Source organism: Cucumis melo, chromosome 7 (assembly GCF_025177605.1).
Source record: "Cucumis melo cultivar AY chromosome 7, USDA_Cmelo_AY_1.0, whole genome shotgun sequence".
Taxonomy (NCBI): domain Eukaryota; kingdom Viridiplantae; phylum Streptophyta; class Magnoliopsida; order Cucurbitales; family Cucurbitaceae; genus Cucumis; species Cucumis melo.
In genome coordinates this window covers 21,506,314-21,531,806 of record NC_066863.1, presented here as the reverse complement: position 1 = coordinate 21,531,806, position 25,493 = coordinate 21,506,314, and the positions used below count along the sequence as shown (strand labels likewise).

Sequence of the window (25,493 nt, the reverse complement as noted above, 5' to 3'; positions counted from 1 at the left end):
AAGATAAGTTATTTTAGAAAAAATTCATGTGTTTTGACAACTATCCAAAATAGATTTTGAAAAAATTTATTTATAAAAATAATGTGGTTTAGAATAAACACTTAAAACCAACTTTTAGAAAGATACATTTTGTATTTAATAGTCAATTTCTCTTATTTGTATAAAACACTCTTGTTAACATCTTTAGCTATCTTCATTAACCTCTATCAACTATCATTGACCAACATTTAACTATCATCTCCAATGATTGTTGTTCATGAACCTCCGACCACTGTTTTTAATGCAATCGCCAATTTCCGTTTACCATTTTTCCCACAACTGCTTTTGACTAACCTCTGCAAGCGCCTTTTTGACAATTGTAAATAGTGAAACTTTGGGTGATTGTTTTCTAACGATTGGGTGACTGTTTTCTAACGACTGTTGCAAAACAACTATCAATCATCATTAACTGCTGACATCAAATTTTTGGTAACCATTTTCTGGCAACTATTTCTTATCAACCACTGACAATCAACTTTCGTCTATTGTTTTCTGTCAATCATTGTCGGCCAACCTCTGATAACCATCGTCGGTCAACTTTTGATAAATGTTTTCATGGTAACCGTTGTCGAATGTTGATGATCAACTTTCGTGTGCGTTTTTTCTACGATAGTTGTCGGCCAACTACTTTTAGTACCCAATATTGACAATCTTTCAACTACTATTTTCAATAATCGTGTTAGGCCAACATAAGCTCAGGTCAACTGGCACCTTATGTATCCAAGGGCAAGAGGTTTCAGGCTCAGTTTCCCCTCCCCAAGTTGTATCACAATACCTTTTCAGAAAAAAAATAGTAATTATCACTGACCTACTTTTGACAACTATTTTTCAATGGTTGTTGTCAGTCAACCTCAAACTACTACTACCGTCAGCCTTAGCCATCATTTTCCAACATTGCCACCAGCCAGAATTTCTCAATTTCTTTTTGACAACCATGGTTGGCCATATGTTGTCGACTGTTTTCAGTGACTATTGTTGGTCAACTTTTGTCGATTGTTGTTCGACGATCGTTGTCAACCCATTTTGGTCAATCATTTTTTGATGATCGTTGAAAGTTACTCTAGTCAACCATTTTTTATGACCGTTGCTAGCCAATTTTAATCGACCGTTTTTCAATAATAGTTGCTAGCCAACTATCGACGATTGTTTTTCGGTGATCGTTGTCGACTAACTTTTGTCTATTCTTGTCAGCCAACTTTCATTAATTGTTGTCTGCCAACTCTCGTAGATTGTTTTTCAGTGACCGCTGGTGGTCAATAACGTTAACCATTGTCGACCAACTTTCATGGACCATTTTTTTTATAATAATTGCTGACCAATTACAGATGGTAGTTTTTCAGTGATCGCTGACCAACTTTCGTCGATTGTTATTTGGTGACCATTGTCTGCCAACTTTCCTTGATCGTTTCTCGTGGTCGTTGCCTGTTGACTTTTGTTGATCGTTTTTCGATGATTGTTGTGGGCTTACTTTCGCCGACTGTTTTTAGATGACTGTTACCGACCAACTTTCGTGGATTGTTTTTTCATGATTGTTATCGACCAACTGCCAGCAACTATTTTTTGTGATTGTCGTTGATTAATTTCCAACGACCGCTATCGCCAACCTTTGATTATCATTTCACGATGACTATCCTAAACCACCTCCCACCAGCATCCTTGTTGATTGTTACCGAACTTCTATCAAATCTTCACGGACCAATTCTTTTATTATAATTTAAAATTATATATATAAAAATAAACTTTTAATCTATTACAAATAAAACAAATTTACTCTCTAGAACACTTCTTTGAAAAAAAAAATAAGTTGCAAAAGATGTGTTTTTCTTTTTAGGAGTTTTTAGGAAAAAAATATTTAAATTGAAAATACATTTTTTGAATAACATTTTTTCTTAAGTCATTCGAAACAAGCTCTTTCGTCCAATTTGTCGGCCATAGTTAACCTCAATAAGTACATTTGTGACATTAACCATACCACTGGAGAAACAATATTCATCCCCACGACTAATATACTCATCTTTTGGAGTGAAGGTCTCAGACTTGGTCACTTATGGGTTATAAATGGGACCATTGTCGGAGAACTTGGGTTTCACTTGCGTGGAATATCTCGCCAAACTTATACTAAAGACTATTGACTAAACGTTCATCATATCTTATCATATTTCATGTACTTTATTAAATTTGATCTCAACAATTAAAGTACCCCTATCTTTAGGAGTTTCGTCCTTACATACATCACTTTTTTCTTTTCAAACAATAGGCTTTTTTTCTTTAAGAAAAAAATTATCTTTTAAACGAATAATGTTCTAATGCAAGTGAGTAATCATTCTTTGAATTATTGGTGTGAGAGTCCTGGGAGCGAGAACTATTAAGAGAGCCCTTTAGTAAATGAGCTAAGGGTGAGTTAGTTAAAGTTAGTTTGTAAGCCTTTTTACAACTTGTAATCCAATTTCTCCTATAAATAAAGTACTCTCACCTTGTTTTGAAGAAGAGATTCATTTGATTTAAACTTGAGATTTTGTTTTACAGTTATGTTTTTTCTTTCTTTTGGTTTCAGATTCACATTCTAGCAAATTTAGATTTGTGAAGATATTTTTAACAATTGTTTAATGATAAATCTAATTTATTTTCAAATCTTCTATCAAACAAACATCTAAAAATATAAAATAAACTCTATTTTCAATATTAGAAAGAAAAAAAGAAAAGCTCAAGTCCACATAAAATTGAACTTTGTTTAAATGTAGTTCTAAACAACAATATATTTATAATTTTTTTAGAACAATTAGAATTTGTTTACATTTTGAAAAGGAGAAACAAAAAAATGGGGAAAATTAAAAAAACATATTTCCAACAATTTGAAAACAGAGACGGAAAATAGGACCCAAGAAATCAAAACTAGGGTTTAAAAGTCCATAAGCAACACAAAAGTGGGCAAAAGCTTAAGAACCAAACCATAATCAAATCCAAAATCATAGTTTAAGCAACTAAAATCCATGAAACTATTGGAAGCATATACAACTGTATTACTTCAAATGCAATTTCAATCTGAAGCTGTCCCATTTACAAATGTAACCATCAACAATCTAACACTATTGATGATGAATCACATAATCCTGCAAAGACCCATAATCTTCGAAATTCATCAAGTGTACATAATTTGAACAATGTGCCTTAATTACCAAGTCAGTACAGCACCAAAGATAAAAAGAAATAAGTCTGTACAATGTATTATAAATACAACAGGATCCATATTCTGGAAGCCAACAAATAAATGAGCTGGACAGTTACCTTATAAGTCATATATATATAGATATATATTTATATGCAAGTACATATACAAAAGTCAACAAAAGATCTGCTAACTGCATTGATAGATAGATGAGGAGTTGAAGGAACAAGATTCAAGAGCCTCTTGATTTAAACAAAGCTCTGATCGTCATCGTTCCTTTCTATCAGTTGCCAGTGCTTCTGATTTGCAGATGGGACAGACATTCTTGACAAGCAGCCACTTCTTTAAGCAACTTGCATGGTATTCGTGTCCGCAATCGAGCGTTCCAACTTTCTCGAGGTTCTGATAGTGGTCCTGTTAAACCAATGTAATTTCTGATGAGGACCACCCAGCTTGCAAGATGAAACATAAAATCAGAGATCTAAACAAGATAAGACACTTTATCTTTTACCTGGCAAATGATACAGTAATCGACATCCTGATCCAAATTTGAACCCTCCTCTTCCTCCTCCAGATTAACGACCGTTGTAGATGCTATATAGCTCCTTGTCTTTAATTGAGTTTTAATGCTTTCCTCTGTTAATCCGGTGCTGACATTACCGATTCGCTCCCCTAAAGCGAGAAGTTCCTGCATAAGCCATTTTGCATGTCAATGCTTCATATAGAGTAAAAAGTTACAACCACCAATAGACAGAGATCTGTTAATTACCCTGTATTTGATTTAAATCCATGCACCAAAAGAAATCAACATAGAAAGTCACTGTAGCAGCTAAGTAACATGAAGATTAATGTGGGTCACAGTAACATGACATTTTTAAGTTTGAAGGTACGAAGACAAAACAAGTGCTTTCAATGCGCTTGCCCACAGCAAGAGGTAAGACATGCCTCCTGGTTGCTTGGGTGTCATCAAGGACAGCAGCTACGCCAAAGCATTCACCCTCTTCACCTTCCTACTACCAAACCATTTATTCATTACGCTGCATGCACTTATCAACATGATGATTTGCATGTTTTAGCCAAACGATATCTTTTTCATATATCTTCTCCGATCCTTCGCCTTTTCCTTACCTCTTCAACTTCAGCTAATCAGCTTTTGATTTAACCCAGCGATATCTTTCTTCAATCTTCCATCTTCCTTTGCCAATTTGAACCTTAAATTTAGTTCAGCAATTTCTTTCTTCTTTCTTCTTCAATACTTACTGCTGCTTAGAAATAAAATTTTCTAAGGTTCAAATTCTAATTTGACGTTTGAATTTATGGTTTTCTGTTTTAGCCCATGAACTTTTGAAACATTATATTTAAGTCTGCGACTTTTGGGTTTGTTGGAAAGAAAACTATATTGGTCACAAGGATATCTATCAAAATAGAGATGAATGAAAATGTTGAAAGTTGGAAGACACAAAACAAATAGCTTTGAGTTCAACACAGCATTTGAGAGAGAGATTTGAATCTCAAACTTCTTGGTATGCCTTAACCAATTGGGCTACCACAACGATGGTGTCCATAGATCAAATTATTTCGTGGACTGGACTTTACTTGACTGTCTACGCTCCATTGCGTGTGCTCATACTTGAGCAGAAATTTGGAAACCAAAGCAAAATATGTACATACTAGTTCAAAGACCAAAATAAAAATTGTACCTTTGAATAATTTTTATAAGAAGTCTCACTTAGTTACAACCAATAACTACATATGCCTAGTTACGTAATGTAATGTCATAAAACAAGAATTTTGAGCTAGAAGAAACAGGTTCAATTATTTTAGTGCAAAATTTAGTACTTTTCACTCAAGTAATTTTAATGTCTACATGTACAAAAATAATAATTTAAAAATCTAACATTCTAGCTAAAGTATGGAGTGTCAGTGCGTCCAGTACATGTTCAAAATTACAATCAATAACTTACCTCGTAAGACATATCCTCTATATCCAATCGCATGTCCCTGTGATGGTCAACTAAATTTCCCACTTCGTATAAATCTGGAATCTCCAGTAATGCAACCTCCTGCAAATACCAGTTCATCCGTAAGCTACTTCTAACTAAAGAAAGGCATGAACGTTGATGGTATAACTACCAACAATGCTACAATGGGACAAAACCTGAGAAAAAAGAGGTGGTATATAAGGGATAGAAGTATTACATCAGCCTGCAAGAATCTCAACTGAGGAATGCTATGATGTCTAGTTGTAGTGTCAGCAGCAACACTTGCTCGTGGAATCCGGTGCAGCCCATGACCAGTAGGTGCAACAGCTCCTGGTTGCCTACGCCCTATCTCCAGACTATGAGGATTCATGGTTCCATATGAAGAATTCAAAGGAAATCCATATGAAGCTGCTGTCACTTGGGGGTAGAACTGGAAATTATGACCTCTAATTCTTTGCACAACTGCAGATGGGTGGTTGTGAATGTGGTGGCCATGGTTAACAGAAGGATGTTGGATATTTCTAGAATTCCTGTTCCCGGCTGTTTCATGATATCTATGCACACCCAAATTCATAGTTTCCAACAAACCTCCATTGGTATTAGTTCCTGCAGGATATTAAAACAGCAGGCTTACGTAAGAGAACTTCACATTTGAGTTATGTGGTATGCGCTATGTGTATATACTTATATACCACTGATGATTCACCGATTCACCAATTATTTGCGCAATCAAAAGCCATCGCATAAATTTTCTGATATACGATCTCTAAAGTTCATAACCATTAGAAGTTGAGGTGTAGTTTGGAAATGAAATTAAGAGAAACCATTAGTTTTTTATATATATAGATCTTTAAATGTCTGGATCAGCTTACGCACACCTCAATTAATCTCATGGGACAACCCGCCTGACCCTACAATATTTTGGTATCAGGAAAACTTGTAAGAAATTAATTCTTAAGTAGACCATCATGTATTGAACCCATGACCTCTTAGATAGTTGAGACTATGTCTCCTTTTTACCACTAGATCAATTCATGATTGTTAAGAGAAACCATTAGCGATCTTCTAAAACAAAATCTTATCTTTCAACTATTGAAAAACTGTTTTGGATAGTTCACTTTTGAGTTTGAAAGTTAGGAGAAACCATCAATGACCTTCTAAACCAAAGTCTTATCCTTAACTATCGGAAAAACTAATAATAAAATAAGTAATGGACCTTCAGATACCTTCTAATTCCATGTTCTACTTATGGCCACAAAAAGAGGGGACGAACATCTTGAACATCAGCACATGACTAACATTAACAAAGACAATCCTATCCTAATTTAAAACAAGTATAAATATAGGTAAAGATACCGTGCATGAAAGGTGCAGTAGAGTTTTGATTCCAAGATGAAGCACTTCCATTGCCACAATTAGCCTGCAAGTGTTGATCCAACCAGAAAGAGGAATTTGCGGGCTGAAGGTGTTGACCCCTATTATTTCCAATAGTTGAATGATTGTGGTCAGGTGGTAGAATAGAGTCACGCCTAGTTCCACTTGATCCTGCTCTAGCACTATTCCGAGGTCCACTCCATCTACTCTGAGGCGGGGGGAAAGATGATGCTCCCACCATAGCAACCTCGTCAGGAATCCTTGAATTCGACAAATGCATTGAAGAACTAGTGCTGGCCAGACCACTCAAGTGTTGAACATTCCCAGGGATCCCTTCTGTAATTTTTCTCTTGCGTGGATCACTAATTTCATCCACAAAATATGTATTCCTACCATAGCCATCAGAAGAAGTCTGAATGCCATAATTGCTGGAAGATGGCAACTGATCGTTAACATTATGATTTAGAGGTGCAGGTAATAACCCATTACTTGATGGCGGAGTGATATAAGAGTAATAATAATTTCCAGGAGCTGCAGTACTTAAACCTAAACTATGATGATGTTGAACACTACTGTACTGATTTAAACCATGTAACATTGACACATCATAAGGATCAGGAAGATAATGCGTCTCAGGATTCGGTGCATTCCCTGAAGCTGTAACCATAGACTGCATGCCATGCTGAGGGAAGTTAGATGTGCCTGGCAGAATGACGGAAGGCTCGGCATGAAGATAATTCTGACCTTGTCGGTCCATTTCTAAATCAACCATCTGACTAGTGCGTGGCATTCTCTGCCTCATGTTGATAATCAAATTTAATGATATAGGACGTCTATCTGCTCAAGGACCAAAAAGAGCAATATTAAAGAAAAGCTTGCAGTGGAAGAAATGATAAAGCAGAAATTGAACCAAAAGAAAGAAAATTTCATTGTGAGCAAATTGGACAACTTAATACCAATTATTAAAGCACACATCTTCACTTCAATCAAAGGAATTTTTTTAAAAAGAAAACCCCTCCCAAATTGTTCAAAAGAAATTTTATAGTAGGTAAAAAAACCATACCTAATGTTAGCTCAAACCATCGTCTATTTAGAAATTGGGGGGGGGGGGGGGGGGGGGGGGGGGCGGCGGGTGGGAAACAACATTGCTTTGAAGGTAACATGAAGAATGCACATCTTTAATATGACTTTAACATCGAAACAATAAGTGCCCACTTGCAAAATTACAGTTCACAGACTCAGAACTTCGCTGCTACTAAAATCAGTCCAAGAAATACTGTAAGAACCAAGAAGCTACCTGATTTCAATCAATCAAATTTTTATTGTACTCAAAAACGAAAAAGTATGAAGACTAGACATATGTTGTCTAACCCTACAACTTTTGGAAGTCTACAAAGTTGAAAAATATTTCAAATCCCAGATAGGCATTCCCAAGGTAGAAGACAAATATTTCATATTCAGACAAACTGAAAGATGACTAGGCCAATGAAAATATGGTTTTTCAAAAGATGAAAAGATTGTTAAAAGATATATAATATCTTAAAATTTTCAAACAAGCCTAAAGAATATAGATAGTAAACAAAGTCTAAAATCAAAAACTAAGACTTGTATAACATCCTTGACATTTACAAATATTTGGGGAATGATCATTTTAAGAACTAACTAATGCCCATAAACCAGGAATAAAATGTTAAAGTTCAGTAAAAAATGTTTGTTGTAGAAGTTTTTAGTTCATAAATAGGAAAAGAAATAATAAAAAAGGTAAGGTGGTGGAGGGAGACACAGCCACTGCTAAATAACTAAGGGTTAGAAGATGGAAAAATATAGCAAAAACAAAGAGGCAGAAATCAAGGGATAACCGGGAAAGCAAACCTATTATTTTAAAAAAAATATATGTAGAAGATGGCTCCACCAAAAGGAATGTTGTTGAAAATAAAGAATTGAAGGATACTTGCTTGTCTTGTAAACCAAAACGAATAACACTAATAACAACAAAAAATAAAAATGAACTTAATACATACATATATTGGTTTGGACTAATGGAATATACAAGCAGAAAACATAAAAATAATACAAGACTAATCTACATTAACTTTCTAGTCTGTAGAAGGAGTGAGCAAGATGGTCGAAAGAATATATTGATATGGAGTAGGTAGGTTTCAAGTTGTTTATGTCTATTCAAATTATCCTAACAGAGAACGAATAATTCCCTTACAGCTCCCAGGTGCAGAGATTGAGAGTCCACGTTTCCAATAGTAAACTCACCCCCTTTGCAGAGTTTCAGACCAATAACAAATGACAGTAAAAAGAAGGGGAAAACCATATTTTCTTACAGCACCCTCAAAGCCTAAAATTAGATATTGAATCAGAAACCCATAATTGAAATACGTACCCACCCATTCAAACATATGAAATCAACGTCTACCGAATAGCCCCCGGGCCCCCGCTATATAGAACTTCAGAAATAATCTGAGTTTAAATACTAAGGTAATAAACTAGGCATAAACATAAACTTAGTCCACCTATTCAAACTCCTGCAGATAATCTGATAGCATAGATGTTCCCCCTCTACAGCCAAGCATTCAATGATCTCTTAAGGAAAAGTCACAACACCGAGATTATGTGTCAGTGATCATGATTCAAAAAAGAAGTATCAGAAATAAAAATAAAAGGTAATAACTTTTTAAAAAAAAACAAAAACAAAATCTAAGCAGAACTTTACTTCGGTGAAGGTATTTTGTTCAGTAAATCTGAGCTCTCTTCTATTAACCTGCTTCTTTCATATAGAAAATGTTGTATATAGTCATTCCAACCCCAGCGCTAATATCCAGATTCCAATCATCCATGCGAATACAAACCACCATATATGGGAAATTTCTAAGCAATCAAAAGCACAAAAGATACAGAGAATCATAGCAGATACGCCTCAAATGATACCAATACCACGACAAGAACCCACAGCCCATTTGATTTTAATAATCTAGCTTCCAGTTGTCAAGGCGGGTAAGAAGAACCCATCAACGTGTTCAATCTATATACTGCGAAACCAAAATCCTAGCAGTATTATGACGATTAACATACTTCTAATAAAACTCACAACTTTTTTCTCCTAAAAAAATTCCCAATATTTCCTGGGTTCATAATCATAACCATATCGTATTTTGGAGGAAAAAAATATAAATATAAAAAAAAAAACCCAAAAGAAAATAGATCGCAAAACTCTACGGATTTCTTCGCTAATATTCAACGTTCGCACCAATCCACCAAGGAAAAAAAACCAATTTCCAAGAAAATCTGGAAAAAAAGAAGAAAAGAAAAAACGCTCTCAAACCAAAATCAGATACCTTGGAGTCATGAACAAATTTTGTGATCAAACGCGTCTAAACTTCAAAGACAGAACAATTAGAGCCGAGAGAAAATAGCCAGAACAATTTAATCGGCGATGCCTGGAAAAAAAAAACCGTAGAGAACACCGAATTTCATTACCAGAATCGGAGCCAAAAAAAAAAGGGTCGTAATCAAAATTGAAAATCCACAAAAATCCATTACACATTAGCGAAAGGAAAGAACCCTAAAGCTAAAAATTAGAAAGAATCGAGGCAAGAAATAGCAGGTGTGGTAAAAAATCAAAATCAGAATGATAATTTCAAGTACGAAAGGGAACGGAAAAGGAACTGACCGGAGCCAAGATTGAATTTTTGTGGTTTTTTTTTTTTTTTTTTTTAATTTTTCCGGGAGAGAGAAGGAAGAGAGAGAGAGAGAGAAGATGATCAATGTGTTTCTTTTTATCGCTCGCTCTCCTCTAATTTCTGTGCATACATTATAACGAACACTTTCTTTCCTCTCGCTCTCTTTTTTTTCCCAAACTTTTTTCCCCTTTGTTTAACCGTTAAATTGCTGGGTCCGTGCGTTTCCTCTTTCTCTCTTCTTAATTAATTAATTAAATAAATAAATTACAAGTTTAGTCTCTTCCCTTTCCGCTCGCCGCTCACTAAATATGTTCCATTTTGTTTCTCCCTTCCATAAAGTATTTCATAAACTTCATTTCATTTTTCATGGAAATTGAAAATAATTGCATATTCCTTTACTAAACATCAATATATCGTATATCTATTATATGCACAGACAAACCATTTAAAATTTCCCTTTCTTGAATTCTAAATTTAGATATTTGTTACGTACAAAATATAAAGTTTATAATTCCTTCGACTTTTTTATTTAAAATTTTAAAAGCAAACACCAATTACCATTTGATTGAACGTTAAAGAAAATAATGATAATTTTGACTATATACGAAGAATGCCACATTTTCTTAAGAAATATAAATTTTTTTTTTTTGTTTTTAGAAAAATAATAAGAAAAGAAAAACAAAATATTTACGCTACTAAATTTCACAATCAAATGTTAATATTTTGTCAAATTTACAGTGTTTTATAATTTTTCATTTCTTAAAACAAATACATATGTAAATTGCATTTGTTTTATTAGTTTAACTAAGGGTTGGCTTAAATGGAGGGAATTGGAATAGAAATAAGGATGAGAATAGACATTGGGATAAACTATGTCCTTATTTTGTAGGATAGGCAAAGGAGTAAGCTATTCTCATCTCATGAACTATACAAAATGATAGTTTTCTTCTAAGTAACATGCCCTTTATTCTTTTCACTTTTTTATTCTTTTATTTTATATATTATTAAAATTAATTAATTTCATAAAAATTAATTTTGATGTTTATAAACTTACATTAAAATTTAATTTATTTAACTACTATAATCTATATCTATATCTATATCTATATATATCTATACGATATATAAAAGAATGGGAGTGGAAACCCCATTTTACCCTTTCATTATAACTTTCTTTTTGTTTTGTTTTAGTGGCAATTTTGTCATTTACATAGTTTTAATATTTATGATCATTTTCACATTAACAAGATAGAAGTTACATTTTCTTACATTTTCATCTTCTTATTATAACTTTTCTCAAAATTTTAAAATTTTCTCTCCAATTAATTATGTCATTTAAATCTTTTTTATATCTTTCGACCTTTCAAATTCTTCATTTTTAAATCTTTGAGTATAAATATCTCACTATTAGTTTTTATTTTCACTCATGTTCACAAGTCACAACAAAATGTTAGAGGTGAAGAAGAAAAGCAAATCAAATTATGTTTTTCTATTCTCTTCTACTTTTTTTATTTTGTATATTTTTTATATAGAATTATGTTTGTGTATATTTCTTCATTTATAGGTTTCTTTTTAGTATACAACAAAAGTCGGAGAAACTTGAACTACCAACTTCGTGCTTGACAAGTAGATATGTCTATGCTCTTTATATTTAAATTATGTAATATTGAGAATCTTTCTTAATGTAAACCTAGGAATCTTGCTCATGTTCTTTTTTATTTAATTTTTTTATTAAAACTATTATAAATTTTGAGATAGTATATTATGATTATGTTTAAATGTATTATTCATTTTCCATCCATTACGATGTGAATATAAAAAGAATATAAATATGAAAATATTGAAATGACTGTTCTAATTTTATAAAGTTAAGTTAAAACTATAAATTTTTCTTGTTTGATTCGTTGTTTACTAGTATAATATAGGGTTTTTTTCAAAAATATACTTAATTGGCAAAATATTTACAATTTTGAAAACGGAAAAAGTCCAAAAGCTCCTAATGGAAAATATCAAAAATACCCTCAACGCGTGATTAATTGGCGACCAGCATGTTTAGATTTGGTTACAGAATCGGTTAAATTTGGCTATCAAAATCTAAACAATTTTTTTTTTCAAAATTTTTGTACATGATCATTCCAACGTTTTTTTTTCAAGATCGTACACAATCTTGAACCAAATAACACTTTAAAAAAACAATACAAGTTTTGTGATTGATTGAAAACAAATATTATGATTTCAAAAAATATAAGAGAAATTACAGAAAAATAAGAAATACGATGTGAAGGAAAATAAAAATTGTAGAAAAAGAGAAGAAAGAAGATCAAAAGGAAGGCAAACATGAAATATTTTAAAAAATGGTTAGCTTCATGGCTTTTTGATTTTGTTACACAAGCCGTAAATATTTTGGTGATTTGTTATATTTATGAAAATTAACCATTAATATATATATATATATATATATATAAATAATTTAATAATAATATATACTTACTTTTTGTTCTAATTTAATAAATGGGGTCTTTTCAAAAATATAAAAAAGGCAAAATATTTATAGTCTATACAACAATTTCAAAAACGGAAAAAGCTCAGAGACCCACCGTGCAAAATACAAAAATGCCCTGTCAACCACGCCATCAATAATGCACGCGTAATATATATTTGCGACCGTTTAGATTTGGTTATTGTTTGATATGCGATCATTTAGATATGGTTTATATATACGCAATCGTTTAGATATGGTTCAATATATACGCGATTTTAGATATAGCTATAATTTATATGCGATCGTTTAGATATGGCTACAATTTATGCGCAATTGTTTAGATATGACTACAATTTATAAGCGATCGTTTAGATATAGCTACAATTTACAATTTATATGCAATCGTTTAGATATGACTACAATTTATATGCGATCGTTTAAATATGACTACAATTTATCTTTTCAATTCTATCCTTTAATTTTGTTACACGAATTTGGGAACCCAAATCTAAATGATTTTATTTTAAAAATTTGGTACACGGTTTTTTTTAATTCTTTTGATACAGGATCGTTTAGATTTCTTTACACGATCGTTTAGATTTATTTATACGATTATTTAGATTTATTTACACGATCTTTTATTTTTTTTACACAATCGTTTATTTTTTAAACGATCATTTACATTTGGCTACTCCAATCTATTTTTCAAGATTCTTTATACATATTTTGCTATTTTTTTGTACACAGTTTTATACACAATCGTTTACATTGTGTTACTCAAATGTAAACACGTAAAAAAAAAGACGATTGAAAGAAATCACAGAAAAAGAGAAAAGAAAAAGACGAAATCATAGTGGAACACGGACAAAACGAATCGTGAGGGAGAAAAGAAAGATGGAAGATCAAACCTGAAATATTTAAAAAATGGCTAAACTTTTTATTGCTTTGTTACACGAGCCGTAAATAATTTACAGTTTTGTTACATTTATGTAAGTTTTTTTTAATAAATTAGTTATATATACACTCGTGTTATTTCTGAATAAATTATAAAACTCATATTATTTCTAAATAAATTATAAAGAATAGATGGAATAAAACTATCAATCAATTAATTAATCAATTCAATCATATATGTAGTTGGTTAATGATTATAAATTTATTTTTTAAATAATTATAATTAGTTTTTGATTGATTAATTAGATTTATTGATTAATACATCATATTTATATACTTTCATCAAATTTTTGTTATCTTGAAATTTTGAATTTGATTGATTGTTTGTTAATTAATATATTAAAATTTTATAAAGTTTTCAAAAATAATTTTTTAAATGAAATAATTTATTGACATACATTCTTAATAACATTTTCATGCACAATCAAATATGGACATTCTTAATTTCCATTAAACCCTAGACTTATTTCAATTATCTTAATCTAAACCATGCTTTAGGATCTTTTGTATTTTTATTGTAGCAATTCAATTAACTAATTATCTAATATTTTTATATAGTTATGTTCATTGTGGAGATTTATTTTTGCATTATATTTGTTGAAAGGATTTCTACTCGAAAATATTTTACATTTTCTTAGTTTTCTAAAAATGTTCGTACAACTCTTTATTAATTTACAATAAATTTAATATAATTTGAGTTTTTAATAATATTTTTTTAATCAACTTGTATTGATATAAAATATTTTAACGATCGTCGCACAAATAATACAAAATAAAATGATGCCCTTAACACATGAGTTTAGAAAATCCATGTTTTCACAAGACATTTAAAACTCTCAAAATGTCGTTATAAAAACATTCCAACAATTTTTCAGATGTCAAGACATCTTATAATTAAGTAAAATAAACATGGGACCTCTTTCAAAGATGGAGACCACACCATCGACCTTTATTTGTAATTGATCTCTTATTCACTAAACTACACTCAAATTAATTGTTAATCATCTTTTTAAACAATTATAAATATTCTAATTTTATAGTATTTTCTGTATTTCTAATTTGTTTTTAGTAGCATAGACGTTTAAAAATTCAAACCACAAACTTTTAGTTGTACATTTTTTTCGATTGTATATTATTAAGCATGCTTGAGCTAATATTGTTCTAAAATATTTGTCTCCCCTACCCTCAACGATATTTAAATACTTTTTATATCATATATTTATTGTAATTATTGTTTCTTCACTTTTTTTTTTCGTTTCTCGAACATTAATATCTAATTTGTTTCTTTTTATAATCACTTTTTTTTTTACCTATTTTGTGTATTTTTTTTAATACAATAATTACGAGATTAAGGATTGAATTTATGATATTGGGATGGAGATCATACAAATATTATTGAACCAAAATCAATTTGAGCTTTTTAGTTGTTATATCTCTCTATAGTTGTGAATATTACTGTAATCAGCAAATCATCAGCTACAATTATGGAGCAAATCACCAGCTACAATCATGGAGTAATTTACCTTTGTAATTAACACAGATTATTTCCTTATTTAGTCTTCTTTTTGTGTATAAATGTACTGGTATGCTGAGATTATTATCAAGAAAACATATAGAAATTCAATAAAACTATATGGTATAAAACAATAAAACTCTCTGTTATTCGTTCCAGTTTTTTTTTTCGGCATTCACAATGCCCTTGATCCGTATCTGTACCAGATCCGCTCGCCCTGTACCATACCCACTACACGGAACCATACCCGTTTGCCTCGTACTCGCTCCACACCCCTGAAAAATTTTGGGGCGAGGCTGCCCTCACCTCTGTTTATGTCATCAACCGTCTTCCTTCTCAGGTCATATACAATGTTTCCCCATTTGAATGACTATACGGTACTTCTCCTTCTTACTCTAATCTCAAAGTCTTTGGTTGTGCATGTTTTGTGTTACTACACTCTCATGAACATACCAAACTGGAACCTCGTGCTCGTTTATGTTGTTTCTTGGGTTATGGCACATAAATATAAAGGTTTTCGTTGTTGGGATCTCATCTCTCAACGACTGCGTATTTCTCGCCATGTCACCTTTTGGGAACATCGTATGTTTTCTAGTCTCTCCTCATTTCATACCTCCCTATCTAGTCCTCATTCATACTTTACTGATCCATCTATTAATCTATTCCCCACTCCTGATTCCCCACCCAACACTACACCTTGCCCTACACTCACATCTGAGCTCACTCAATCTCATACCACCTCTGCACCTCCGGACCTTCCATCTGTCTCCTGTGAGGAACTTGCATCTGCACCTTGTGAGGAACCTGCACCTGCACCTGTCCGACGATCCACCCGGGTAAGAGAAACTCCTTCTCATCTCCAAGAGTACCATTATTATTCTACTATAATGTCTTTAGATGAACCTTCCTCGTATAAGGAAGCCAGTACTAACCCCTTGTGGCAGCAAGCAATGAATGAAGAACTTCAAGCCTTAGAAAAGACTCATACTTGGGACTATGTTGACTTACCTCCTGGCAAGAAACCTATTGGCTGTAAGTGGATTTTTAAAATAAAAGCGCACTCTGATGGCTCTACTGAACGGTATAAAGCACGACTTGTTGCCAAAGGTTATTCTCAAGAATATGACATTGATTATGAAGAAACGTTTGCTCCAGTAGCTCGAACGACATCTGTTCGTAGCCTCTTAGCCATTGCAGCTGCAAAATAATTGCCCCTTCTCCAAATGGATGTTAAAAATGCATTCCTAAATGGAACCCTATCTGAAGAAGTCTATATGAAACCACCACCTGGTACTACTCCACCACCACAAAAAGTGTGTCTTCTTCGTCGTGCTCTCTACGGTCTCAAACAGGCTCCTCGAGCTTGGTTTGCCACGTTCAGTTCCACTATTACCCAACTTGGGTTCACCTCCAGCTCTCATGATTCTTCCTTATTTACTCGTCAGACATCTCGTGGTATTGTTCTCCTTCTTTTATATGTTGATGACATGATCATTACAGGTGACAACCCCCACGCCATATCTGATCTGCAATGTTACCTAGGTAAGCATTTTGAGATGAAAGACTTAGGAAATCTCAGCTATTTTCTTGGTCTTGAGATCTCATCCTCACCTAGTGGCTACTCCTTATCTCAAGCAAAATATGCTTCTGACCTCCTCAGTAGATCTGGTATTACTGACTCTGCCACATTCTCAACGCCTCTGGATCCAAATGTGCGACTCACCCCTTTTGATGGTGTCCCTCTTGATGATCCCACTTTGTATCGGCAACTTGTTGGTAGCCTAATTTACCTAACCGTGACTCGTCCAGATATTGCATACGCAGTTCACATTGTTAGTCAGTTCATGGCTGCTTCTCGTACAATTCACTTCACTGCTGTTCTGCGTATCCTTCGCTACATTAAAGGCACTTTGGGTCATGGTTTGTAGTTCTCCTCTCAATCGTCCCTGGTTCTCTCTGGATTCTCTGATGTTGATTGGACGAGTGATCCTACTGATAGACGATCTACCAATGGTTATTGTTTCTATCTGGGTAATGCTCTTATCTCCTGGCAAAGCAAGAAACAATCTGTTGTTTCCCGTTCCAACACAGAGTCTGAATATCGTGCTCTAGCTGATGCCACTTCAGAACTACTATGGCTTCGTTGGCTTCTAACTGATATAGGGCCCCCACAGTCAGCACCTATTGTTCTTCATTGTGATAACCGCAGTGCTATTCAGATTGCCCATAATGATGTATTCCATGAGCGAACAAAGCACATTGAAAATGATTGCCACTTTGTTCGCCATCATCTTCAAAACAACACTCTCTATCTCCAACCCATCTCCACCACTGATCAACCTGCGGACATCTTCACCAAAGCTCTCCATTCTCCTCGTTTCACTAAATTAACTCACAAACTCAAGGTGGTTTCCACTCTCCCATCTTGAGTTTAAGGGAGGGTATTACTGTAATCAGCAAATCATCAGCTACAATTATGGAGCAAATCACCAGCTACAATCATGGAGTAATTTACCTTTGTAATTAGCACAGATTATTTCCTAATTTAGTCTTTTTTTTGTGTATAAATGTATTGGTATGCTGAGATTATTATCAAGAAAACATATAGAAATTCAATAAAACTATAGTAACGATGTGTGTGTGTGTGTGTGTTTTTTTTTTTTTTGGTTATTTTGTAAAGTTGAAAGCAGCATGACAAATTGATCATTTTTTAAAAATGGACCTAATTGGTCCCTAAATATAAAATTGGTCATTTTAATGGAGAATTTTGTGAAGATTTGGTTAAAAGGTGACTAAATTTGGTTAATGGGTCATTTTACACAAATAAATAAGGTTGTAAGTTGAAGCAGTAATTTTAAAAAGAAAAATAGAAAAACAAAATATGAGAGTTGAAAGGTTAAATATCTGAATGAACAAATAAATAAATATAAACAATGATTGGCTTTCTTTTTCTAAATCCATTATTTAAAAGGTGAATGATTGAATCATCCAAACTCTATTTTTATATTAATTTAATACATAAAATAAGTCAGTTAAACTTTTAATTCGATAATAAAAGATTGTTTCGATGATATTAACAGAATAGAGATTGGAAATTGAATCCCCAGAGAAATTTATATTCAACAAAAAAAAGAAAAAGAAAACAAAAGACATTGAGATTGAGATTGAGATTGACAAAAGAAAGAAAGAAAGAAAGAAAGGAAAATGGATGTAGAGAGTGAGAATAGAGCGTAGGATTGGAGTTAGGATTCAATTAGGTGCCACCCAAACCATGACACGTGGAAGTTGGCAAAAAGGTGCGTATCACCCAAACATAACCCAATCTCCAACTAAAAGGGTTTAAATTGACCAAACCCAAGTGATGAATTTGTATTCTAATGTGTTTTCAAATATATACACATACTATTCTAATGATGACCATTTTCCCCAAGTCATCCAAAAATAAAGTACATTCTTAATTATATTCCTTTTCTTTATTTTTATGGTTTTAAGAATTAATTAGGTTAAAATATCTTTAGAATTCTTGTTTTTGAAAACTTTATTCAATTTAATCCCTTATCAAAGTGAACTACTCTGAAAAATGGTTATCATACACGAAGTTGTCGTTTGAAGGTGAGTACAACAATTGCATGAATGGATTATTAAATTTACGATCTAAAAAATTTGTATGTTTAACATGGAGTTAAAATCGTTACAAAAGTGAGACGTAATTTAGTTTCAATTAATTAAGTAAATATCACCGTGAAAGTGAAAACAAAAGTACATTGTGATATAAGTTTAAATTAAACTTGTGTTTTTCATCTCCAAGTAACTAAAAAGGTTTATGCAAGGTTAAATTACAAATTTGGTATTTAAATTTTTAGATTTGTGTTCATTTTAATAATTGAATCTGCTAAACTGTGTCATTAATAAGATTTTAACATATAATTCTAAACTTTCAATTTTGTTAAATTGAGAATTTTTTTATTAAAAACAATTTCAATCATCGTCTTCATTTTGAGCAATCTTCAAACTTTCATCTTCGATTTTACAAAAGTGAAAATTGACGCATACTGTGAAAAATATCAAAGTTAACTTTACGTTTATATATTAGTTTTGAACTCAATTAATTTTATTAGTATTTTTTTATTCTAATTAAAACTATATAGTAGTAAACTAAATTCTATACGATAAATTATTATTCTAATTATACGTTACATTTGTTTTTTTTAAATCAATTTACGTAATAAATTTAATATATTTTTAATTTTAAACCGTTAATTTAATTTAAATTAGAAGAAAATATAAGTGTAATTAACAAAAATGTAGATGGATAAAATGTGTCTAAAAAAGGTATAATTTTTTTTATTCAGCCTATTTTATATATTTGAGATGTGTTAAAAGTTGAAACATGAAGTAATAGAAACCAATCAATCTAATCTAATCTAGAATCCACTATTGATTCACAACATTCTCTTTTATTTGTAGAATAAAAAGGGGAAAAAACTTGTAAAAGAGATCCAAAGGCATATTCTTTGAGTGCAAAGGTTAGAATATATCACAATTCCTATGCCAAATGGGTTTTACTTCTTGTGGGCCCATCATTTCTTCATTGATGTGATCAACTTTCTCTATCTTCCCATCTTTAATACTCAACCTTTTTTTTTATTTTTATTGCATTTAAATAAATAAAACTTCTTCTTCTTCTTCGGTAAATTATCATGTTCATCGTGTTCTTATCATTATTTTAACCATCAAAATGCAAATTTGCATTTGTTTCGATGCTTTGATATGAAAAGCATATTCAAGTATTTCAAATTGGATTATAACACCAATGTAACACCCAGCTTTATTTTTGACATTTTTCAAATCTCCTACGATTTAACATGACATCTTTGTTTGTCTTAAAAGATTGGAATCAACATGAGTTTTCTTTGCATTTTTTGTCTTCGTTTAAATGCATTACAGGAAAATTCTCAAAAAACCATCTAAAGTATATAGAATTGTTCTAAGCTAAGTGCACTTAATTTTAAAGTTATTATAGAAAAAACTGAATGTCTATCTTATTTTTAGTATAGATAGTAATTTTTAGGATCCATGTCATTGAGATGTATCATCAATTCAATTCATTTATATGGTTATCCTAAAGTTAGTTAGTGTAATGTAATTTAGGAAAAAAAAATAATTGTGAAAATGTGTGTTAATAGACAAATTTAAAGAAGAATATGTAGCCCAAACGAAGCTAATATATTCCTTTTTCTATTACTTTGACATTGAAATGGAAGGCCCTTCATCTCTGTCCGCGTAACCTTTTTTGACTGTTTGACCCATATTTCATTCAAACTACGCTACTTTTTTAGGCCTTTTCAACTCCATAATATACAACGAACACTCCATGCTTTTTAAAACCTTATTCTTTCTACGCCTTCTTCTTGTTTAATTTGTTCTTTTAACCTTACTTTTTATTTTATTTTCTTAAAGGTAAATGTATGAATTCTCAACCAAATTTAAAAGAAGGAAAGACAGAATATTTATTTTATTTTTTTAAGTTTTTAAAAACTTATCTTAGATTTGACGACTAATTAACATAGTTGTATATATATATATATGTGTGTGTGTGTGTGTAGAGCGTATTTACATATGTAGTACATAAATAAAACGTGTGTGTATATATAATAATATATCAAAACGAATCTTTTTGGAATTTGGAAGGAGGGCAGAAGGAAAATTTATTCTCCCATTGTGTTATAATGTGCTGTCTTTGTCTTAGCTTACAGGTTTTGCATTCATATGTGTAATTATATCATTTTCTTAGTTACATTTTTATAAATTATTGTATTCCATGCATCTTATCAATCCAATTAAAATATGTATATAAAGCCAATATAATTTACCTGCCCTTGTATTATTAATATCATTAGCTAATTATATTACCTTTCAAGTCAAATTGGACTAAAAACAAAGTAATATATTAATTAACATTAATTAGAATTCTAAATCATAATTCTGATTAATATTATCAAAACCCCTAACAATTTTCCATTATGTGTGTGTATTAAAATGCCCCTGTATTAAATTTAAATGGAGACTTAATTATCCTTTTTTTAATGGTTCAATTAAGATATATCCCTTTCTTGCCTTTCAAATGTAGAGGTGGGAAAAGAAATATAGGTGGGAGATAGGCTGCAACTATTGCTTTGAGTGAGAGAGGAATTAGCCCATATATAATTTAATGTCAAACAAATAAAATAAAATAAAACTTTTGCACAACCTTTGCTCATATTTGCAAATATAACAATTATATTTAAAATAATTAAATATATAACAACATTTTTAAAAATCGTAAATATAGAAAAATCATCAATAAATTTTACTATATTTACATTTTTTTCAAAATGTTAATATCTAGTTAATAATTAATCATAAAATCGCTATACATTATAATTATCCTACTAAAAGAAGAAGAGTAGGAACTAAGAAAATATTAAGATTTGATTTACAACAAATATGTTCTTACCGATTCTTTTAATAGTTAATAAGATCTTAGCTAAACAGACATTTCTATATAATTGAAAATTAGAGATTTCAAGTTTAAATCTTTAATTTCCTAATTTGTACTAAAAAAAAAGCACTTTTGATAGCTATACATTTTTTTCCTTAAAACACCACATGTTGAAATATCAATAATTTTCATCCTTGTATTTTGGGTTTCATTTTATTTTGAAGGTTGGCTCTTATTAATTGCTCACTTTAATCTCTATACTTTCAATAAATCATAAATATAGATATTCAATATTTTTAATTAAAATTGGTTAAGTAATATCACTAACAAGTTCCATACAAGAAAAAATGGTATGTGAACATATTTTACAATTTAGAAAGCGTATGGTAATAGAAACTAATATTCTTGAGGAAAAAAAAGTGATAAAACTAATTGCATGTGTAAATTCTAAAATTTATTGAAAATATATAGTTAAAAGTTGAACGTTTTGAAAGTAAATGTTAGAACGAAATCAAATCCAAAAATAAATTAACCAAAATTATATTTAACATATAATTTATCCGAAAAGGTATTAATTTAAAATAAACTTAAACAAATAAATGTATCTATATAAATCTTAAACTCAACTTAGGTACTTTATTAATGATTCCTAACTACTGTCCCTTAGTTCTATTAAAAATCATCTAAAAATTAGCAAGTGGATTAAAATTATTTATATATGTAGAGAAAGAAAAAAAAAAAACAACTAACAAATCAAATATAGAAGTGTAGATAGTTTTTTTTTTTTTCTTTTTCTATTTCTGACCGTTTTTAAAAAAATTCAAAATATTAATCTTTATATTTAAACAAGTCTTATAGATACGTAAGATTTGTGTATTAAATTTTAATGGGCAAAGAAGTAAACTCTACTGAATCAAAATGCAATTGGATTCGTTTATACTACGATGAAGGCTTGAAATCTTTTGCACTTCAAAAGAAGAGGGTCATCTTGTTAATTGTTGTATTCCATTTTCAGGGAGCAAATGCTGGTACCCTCATCCACAAAAACGCTGACGCAGCTTGGCTTTCCACCCCTCCTTTGATAGGTAGTGGAGCGAATTCGAAATCTAAATGGAGAAATTTCTGCTATCTCCACCTCATATCGTGAGATCGGGTTTCCTCTTCCAGTTGTTGAAATGTACGCAATATTTGAATACATGAAATTAGCAATTGAATCAGACTGCCTACGAGTTAGTTAACATTTTCAACGAAAGGCAAAGCATAATAAATAAAATACCAAATCAATGACACATCATTTATGAACGCTCTCACCCAATCAAAATGGTCCCAATAACATATGAAAGAACCAAAACTCTACTGATTTCAATCAATCATTTTTTTACAATATATATTGACGGATAGAAACACAAATTTCAAGTTTGAATTCTTAAAGTAATAACCAAATTCTTATGGTAGACAATCTTTTTAGAAAATTAGAAATATAAATCTATGGTAGACAATCCAATTGTTCATCAGCGCCAAACGCAAAGTACACAAATTTTTCAATCTTCAACTCAAGGTTCCATTAAAAGGATTCAAGTCTCTTGACCACACCTCTTTACTGAACCACACAGTTTTGTTCATTTATCACCTTCTAATCTTCACTGTTTTAGGCTCTAGCTTCTACCAACATTATAATTACTGACCCCCTTCTTCAACTTTGATCAGTGAAAAGCTTAAGCCGTTACATTTCTCCAAAGATTTCACTCTCTGTAGCTCATTCCTCGGGTTTTTGAGGTGTATTCTTGTTGCCATATATCAAACCAGTTTCCTGGGGATCAGGAATAGGTTTTCTCTTCTCAATATACCGATGAGGATCTACAGCTGCAAGAGCAGCCCTTTCCTGCTGTTCCCGTTTGAGGTCTTGGGAAGGCTTGACCCAAAGGTAGTAAGCGAGGGTTCCAGCCACAACCCAAGAAGCGAGATTAGCACCACCCCTGAGACCGCCCATCGAATTGCCGATGAAGGACCTGACATTCCCAAATGATCTCCTCCAACTGCTGCTACAAATGGTAAAGAGCAAGAGACAAAACAAAAGAGAAAAACCAAGGAAGAATTCAGATACGTAGAGATCAGGCTCAACCACAAAGAAAGTATTGTAAAATAAAGAAATAATGTGTAGTTTTCTGGCAAATCAGAAAGCGAACAAAAGAAAACCAAATTGAATAGAGCAGAAGAGATGGAAACAAGGGCAAAGAAGATGATCAACTAAATTTCTTGTCACTGTAAGAAATAGAGAACAAGATGGTAGAGAGGAAACCATAAACTGGGATGGAATAGATACATTCAATCTTCGAGGTTTTCTAACATAGAAACAAATAAGTCTATTTCAACACCCAGGTGCAGCGACAGAGAGTCCTTATTTCTAACAGTGTCTTTTAGAACTTCAAATCAATACCATTATACCAAAATGCAGGAAAAAATGAAGAATACAAATTTCTATCTCTCAAAGCCTATAGACATCAGATTAAAAATGGCGTCTACTGATTCCAAGAATCGTAAGAAACTGCAAAAATAATCTTTGATCATAAATACTAAGCACTGGCATTGGCATAAACTTAGAGCACACATGCTCACTACAGCCAAGTATCAAGACAGTGATACAGTTGTACAACCTATGAATCTAGTCTTTCTATGACCAACTATTATACGATCTCTCAAGCAAAGTCTTTCACTGGGATGAATAAATGACCATGATCCCTTAAAAAAAAAAAAAAGCAAGACTTTACTTGGGTCAATGTATCATAAGGAAATTGTTGTATATTGTAATTCATCCAATCACAGCTCTAACACATCCCGAATCCAAACATCCAAGCGAATATAAACCACTACAAATATGAAATTTCTAAGCAATCAAAAGGATAAAAGATGCAAATAATCGCAGTAGATACATTTCAAATAAGACTAATATTTCAGCCCAATTTGATAAATCTATATTGCAAGTCTTCACGAAATTCTTCTCAAATCTTCAATGGCACCCACCAATCCAACAATAAAAAGAAAAAACCGGAATAAAAAACTGAAAATAAAAATAAAAATAAAAAAAGATAGAGAGAGAGAAAAAGAAATCACTCTCAAACCAAATTCAGGTACCTCGAAGTCATGAACAAATTAAGTGATCAAACGCGTCTAAACTTCAAAGACGATTACAGCGGACAAATAACACAAAACAATTAGCAGCGATGCCTGAAAAATCAAACAAAACAATGAAATTCAACTACGAAATCGCAACAAAAAAGGGTCGCAAATATTGAAAATCAACAAAATCCTTAACAGCAGAGAACCCTAAAGTTCAAAACTGGAACAAAATGAAGCCAGGCAAATGAGATTGTTAAAAATCAAAGTACAAATTAAAGCGGAATGAATCGAGAACTGACCTGAGCTAATATTCTTCCTCGCTCTCGCGCCAGCCTTATCAACGGACCCAAGACATTCCTGCTCGGTCCATAATTAACGTTTCATTGATAAATAGTGGACATGTTAGGCGGGTCCGTCGAGGACATATTTGGGTCGGTCCGTGGATCGAACTGATGGATTTTCGTGAGTTTTACTATGGAAATCCGTGAAAATGGCGAATACAATAATAGAAAATTGAAAAATAGGTTATATTTTTTTTTGTTTATGGTAAAACTACTGTCTTAAATATTTTCCCACATTTGCGTTGAAATTACCTTCAGATGAGAACTGTCCACATACAAATTTTATGAGATCGAAAAATCAAATAAAATATCACATATCCGATCATATTTGTAAACACACCCACTTATGATGATT

At 31.8% G+C, this 25,493-nt stretch overlaps 2 protein-coding genes across 16 annotated transcripts; both read right to left on the bottom strand.

Moving 5' to 3' along the window:
• Positions 1-3,036: 3,036 nt before the first annotated feature.
• Positions 3,037-10,463, bottom strand: LOC103492915 (probable E3 ubiquitin-protein ligase ZFP1). 8 transcript variants are annotated; one of them, XM_051086992.1, is made up of 9 exons: positions 10,241-10,463; positions 9,906-10,007; positions 9,284-9,599; positions 9,084-9,153; positions 6,544-7,398; positions 5,405-5,793; positions 5,170-5,268; positions 3,717-3,893; positions 3,037-3,619 (listed from the first exon to the last, which is right to left on the bottom strand). In XM_051086992.1, the coding sequence occupies exons 5-9, from the start codon at positions 7,361-7,363 to the stop codon at positions 3,473-3,475; spliced, it is 1,632 nt and encodes a 543-aa protein (XP_050942949.1). In that variant the 5' UTR covers positions 7,364-7,398; positions 9,084-9,153; positions 9,284-9,599; positions 9,906-10,007; positions 10,241-10,463; the 3' UTR covers positions 3,037-3,472. The 8 variants fall into 8 exon arrangements, with proteins under 8 accessions (XP_050942949.1, XP_008451694.1, XP_008451696.1 ...); XM_008453472.3 differs by having other exon boundaries at positions 9,284-9,438; XM_008453474.3 differs by having other exon boundaries at positions 9,284-9,381.
• Positions 10,464-23,017: 12,554 nt separating this feature from the next.
• LOC103492913 (uncharacterized) lies at positions 23,018-25,251 on the bottom strand. Of its 8 annotated transcripts, none has more exons than XM_008453465.3 (3): positions 25,097-25,251; positions 24,813-24,905; positions 23,018-23,722 (listed from the first exon to the last, which is right to left on the bottom strand). In XM_008453465.3, exons 2-3 carry the CDS (start codon positions 24,821-24,823, stop codon positions 23,437-23,439), a joined length of 297 nt encoding a protein of 98 aa, XP_008451687.1. In that variant the 5' UTR covers positions 24,824-24,905; positions 25,097-25,251; the 3' UTR covers positions 23,018-23,436. The 8 variants fall into 8 exon arrangements, with proteins under 8 accessions (XP_008451687.1, XP_008451690.1, XP_050942945.1 ...); XM_008453468.3 differs by having other exon boundaries at positions 23,018-23,719; positions 25,097-25,250; XM_051086988.1 differs by lacking the exon at positions 25,097-25,251 and adding an exon at positions 25,004-25,078 and having other exon boundaries at positions 23,018-23,719.
• Between the last annotated feature and the right edge of the window lie 242 nt (positions 25,252-25,493).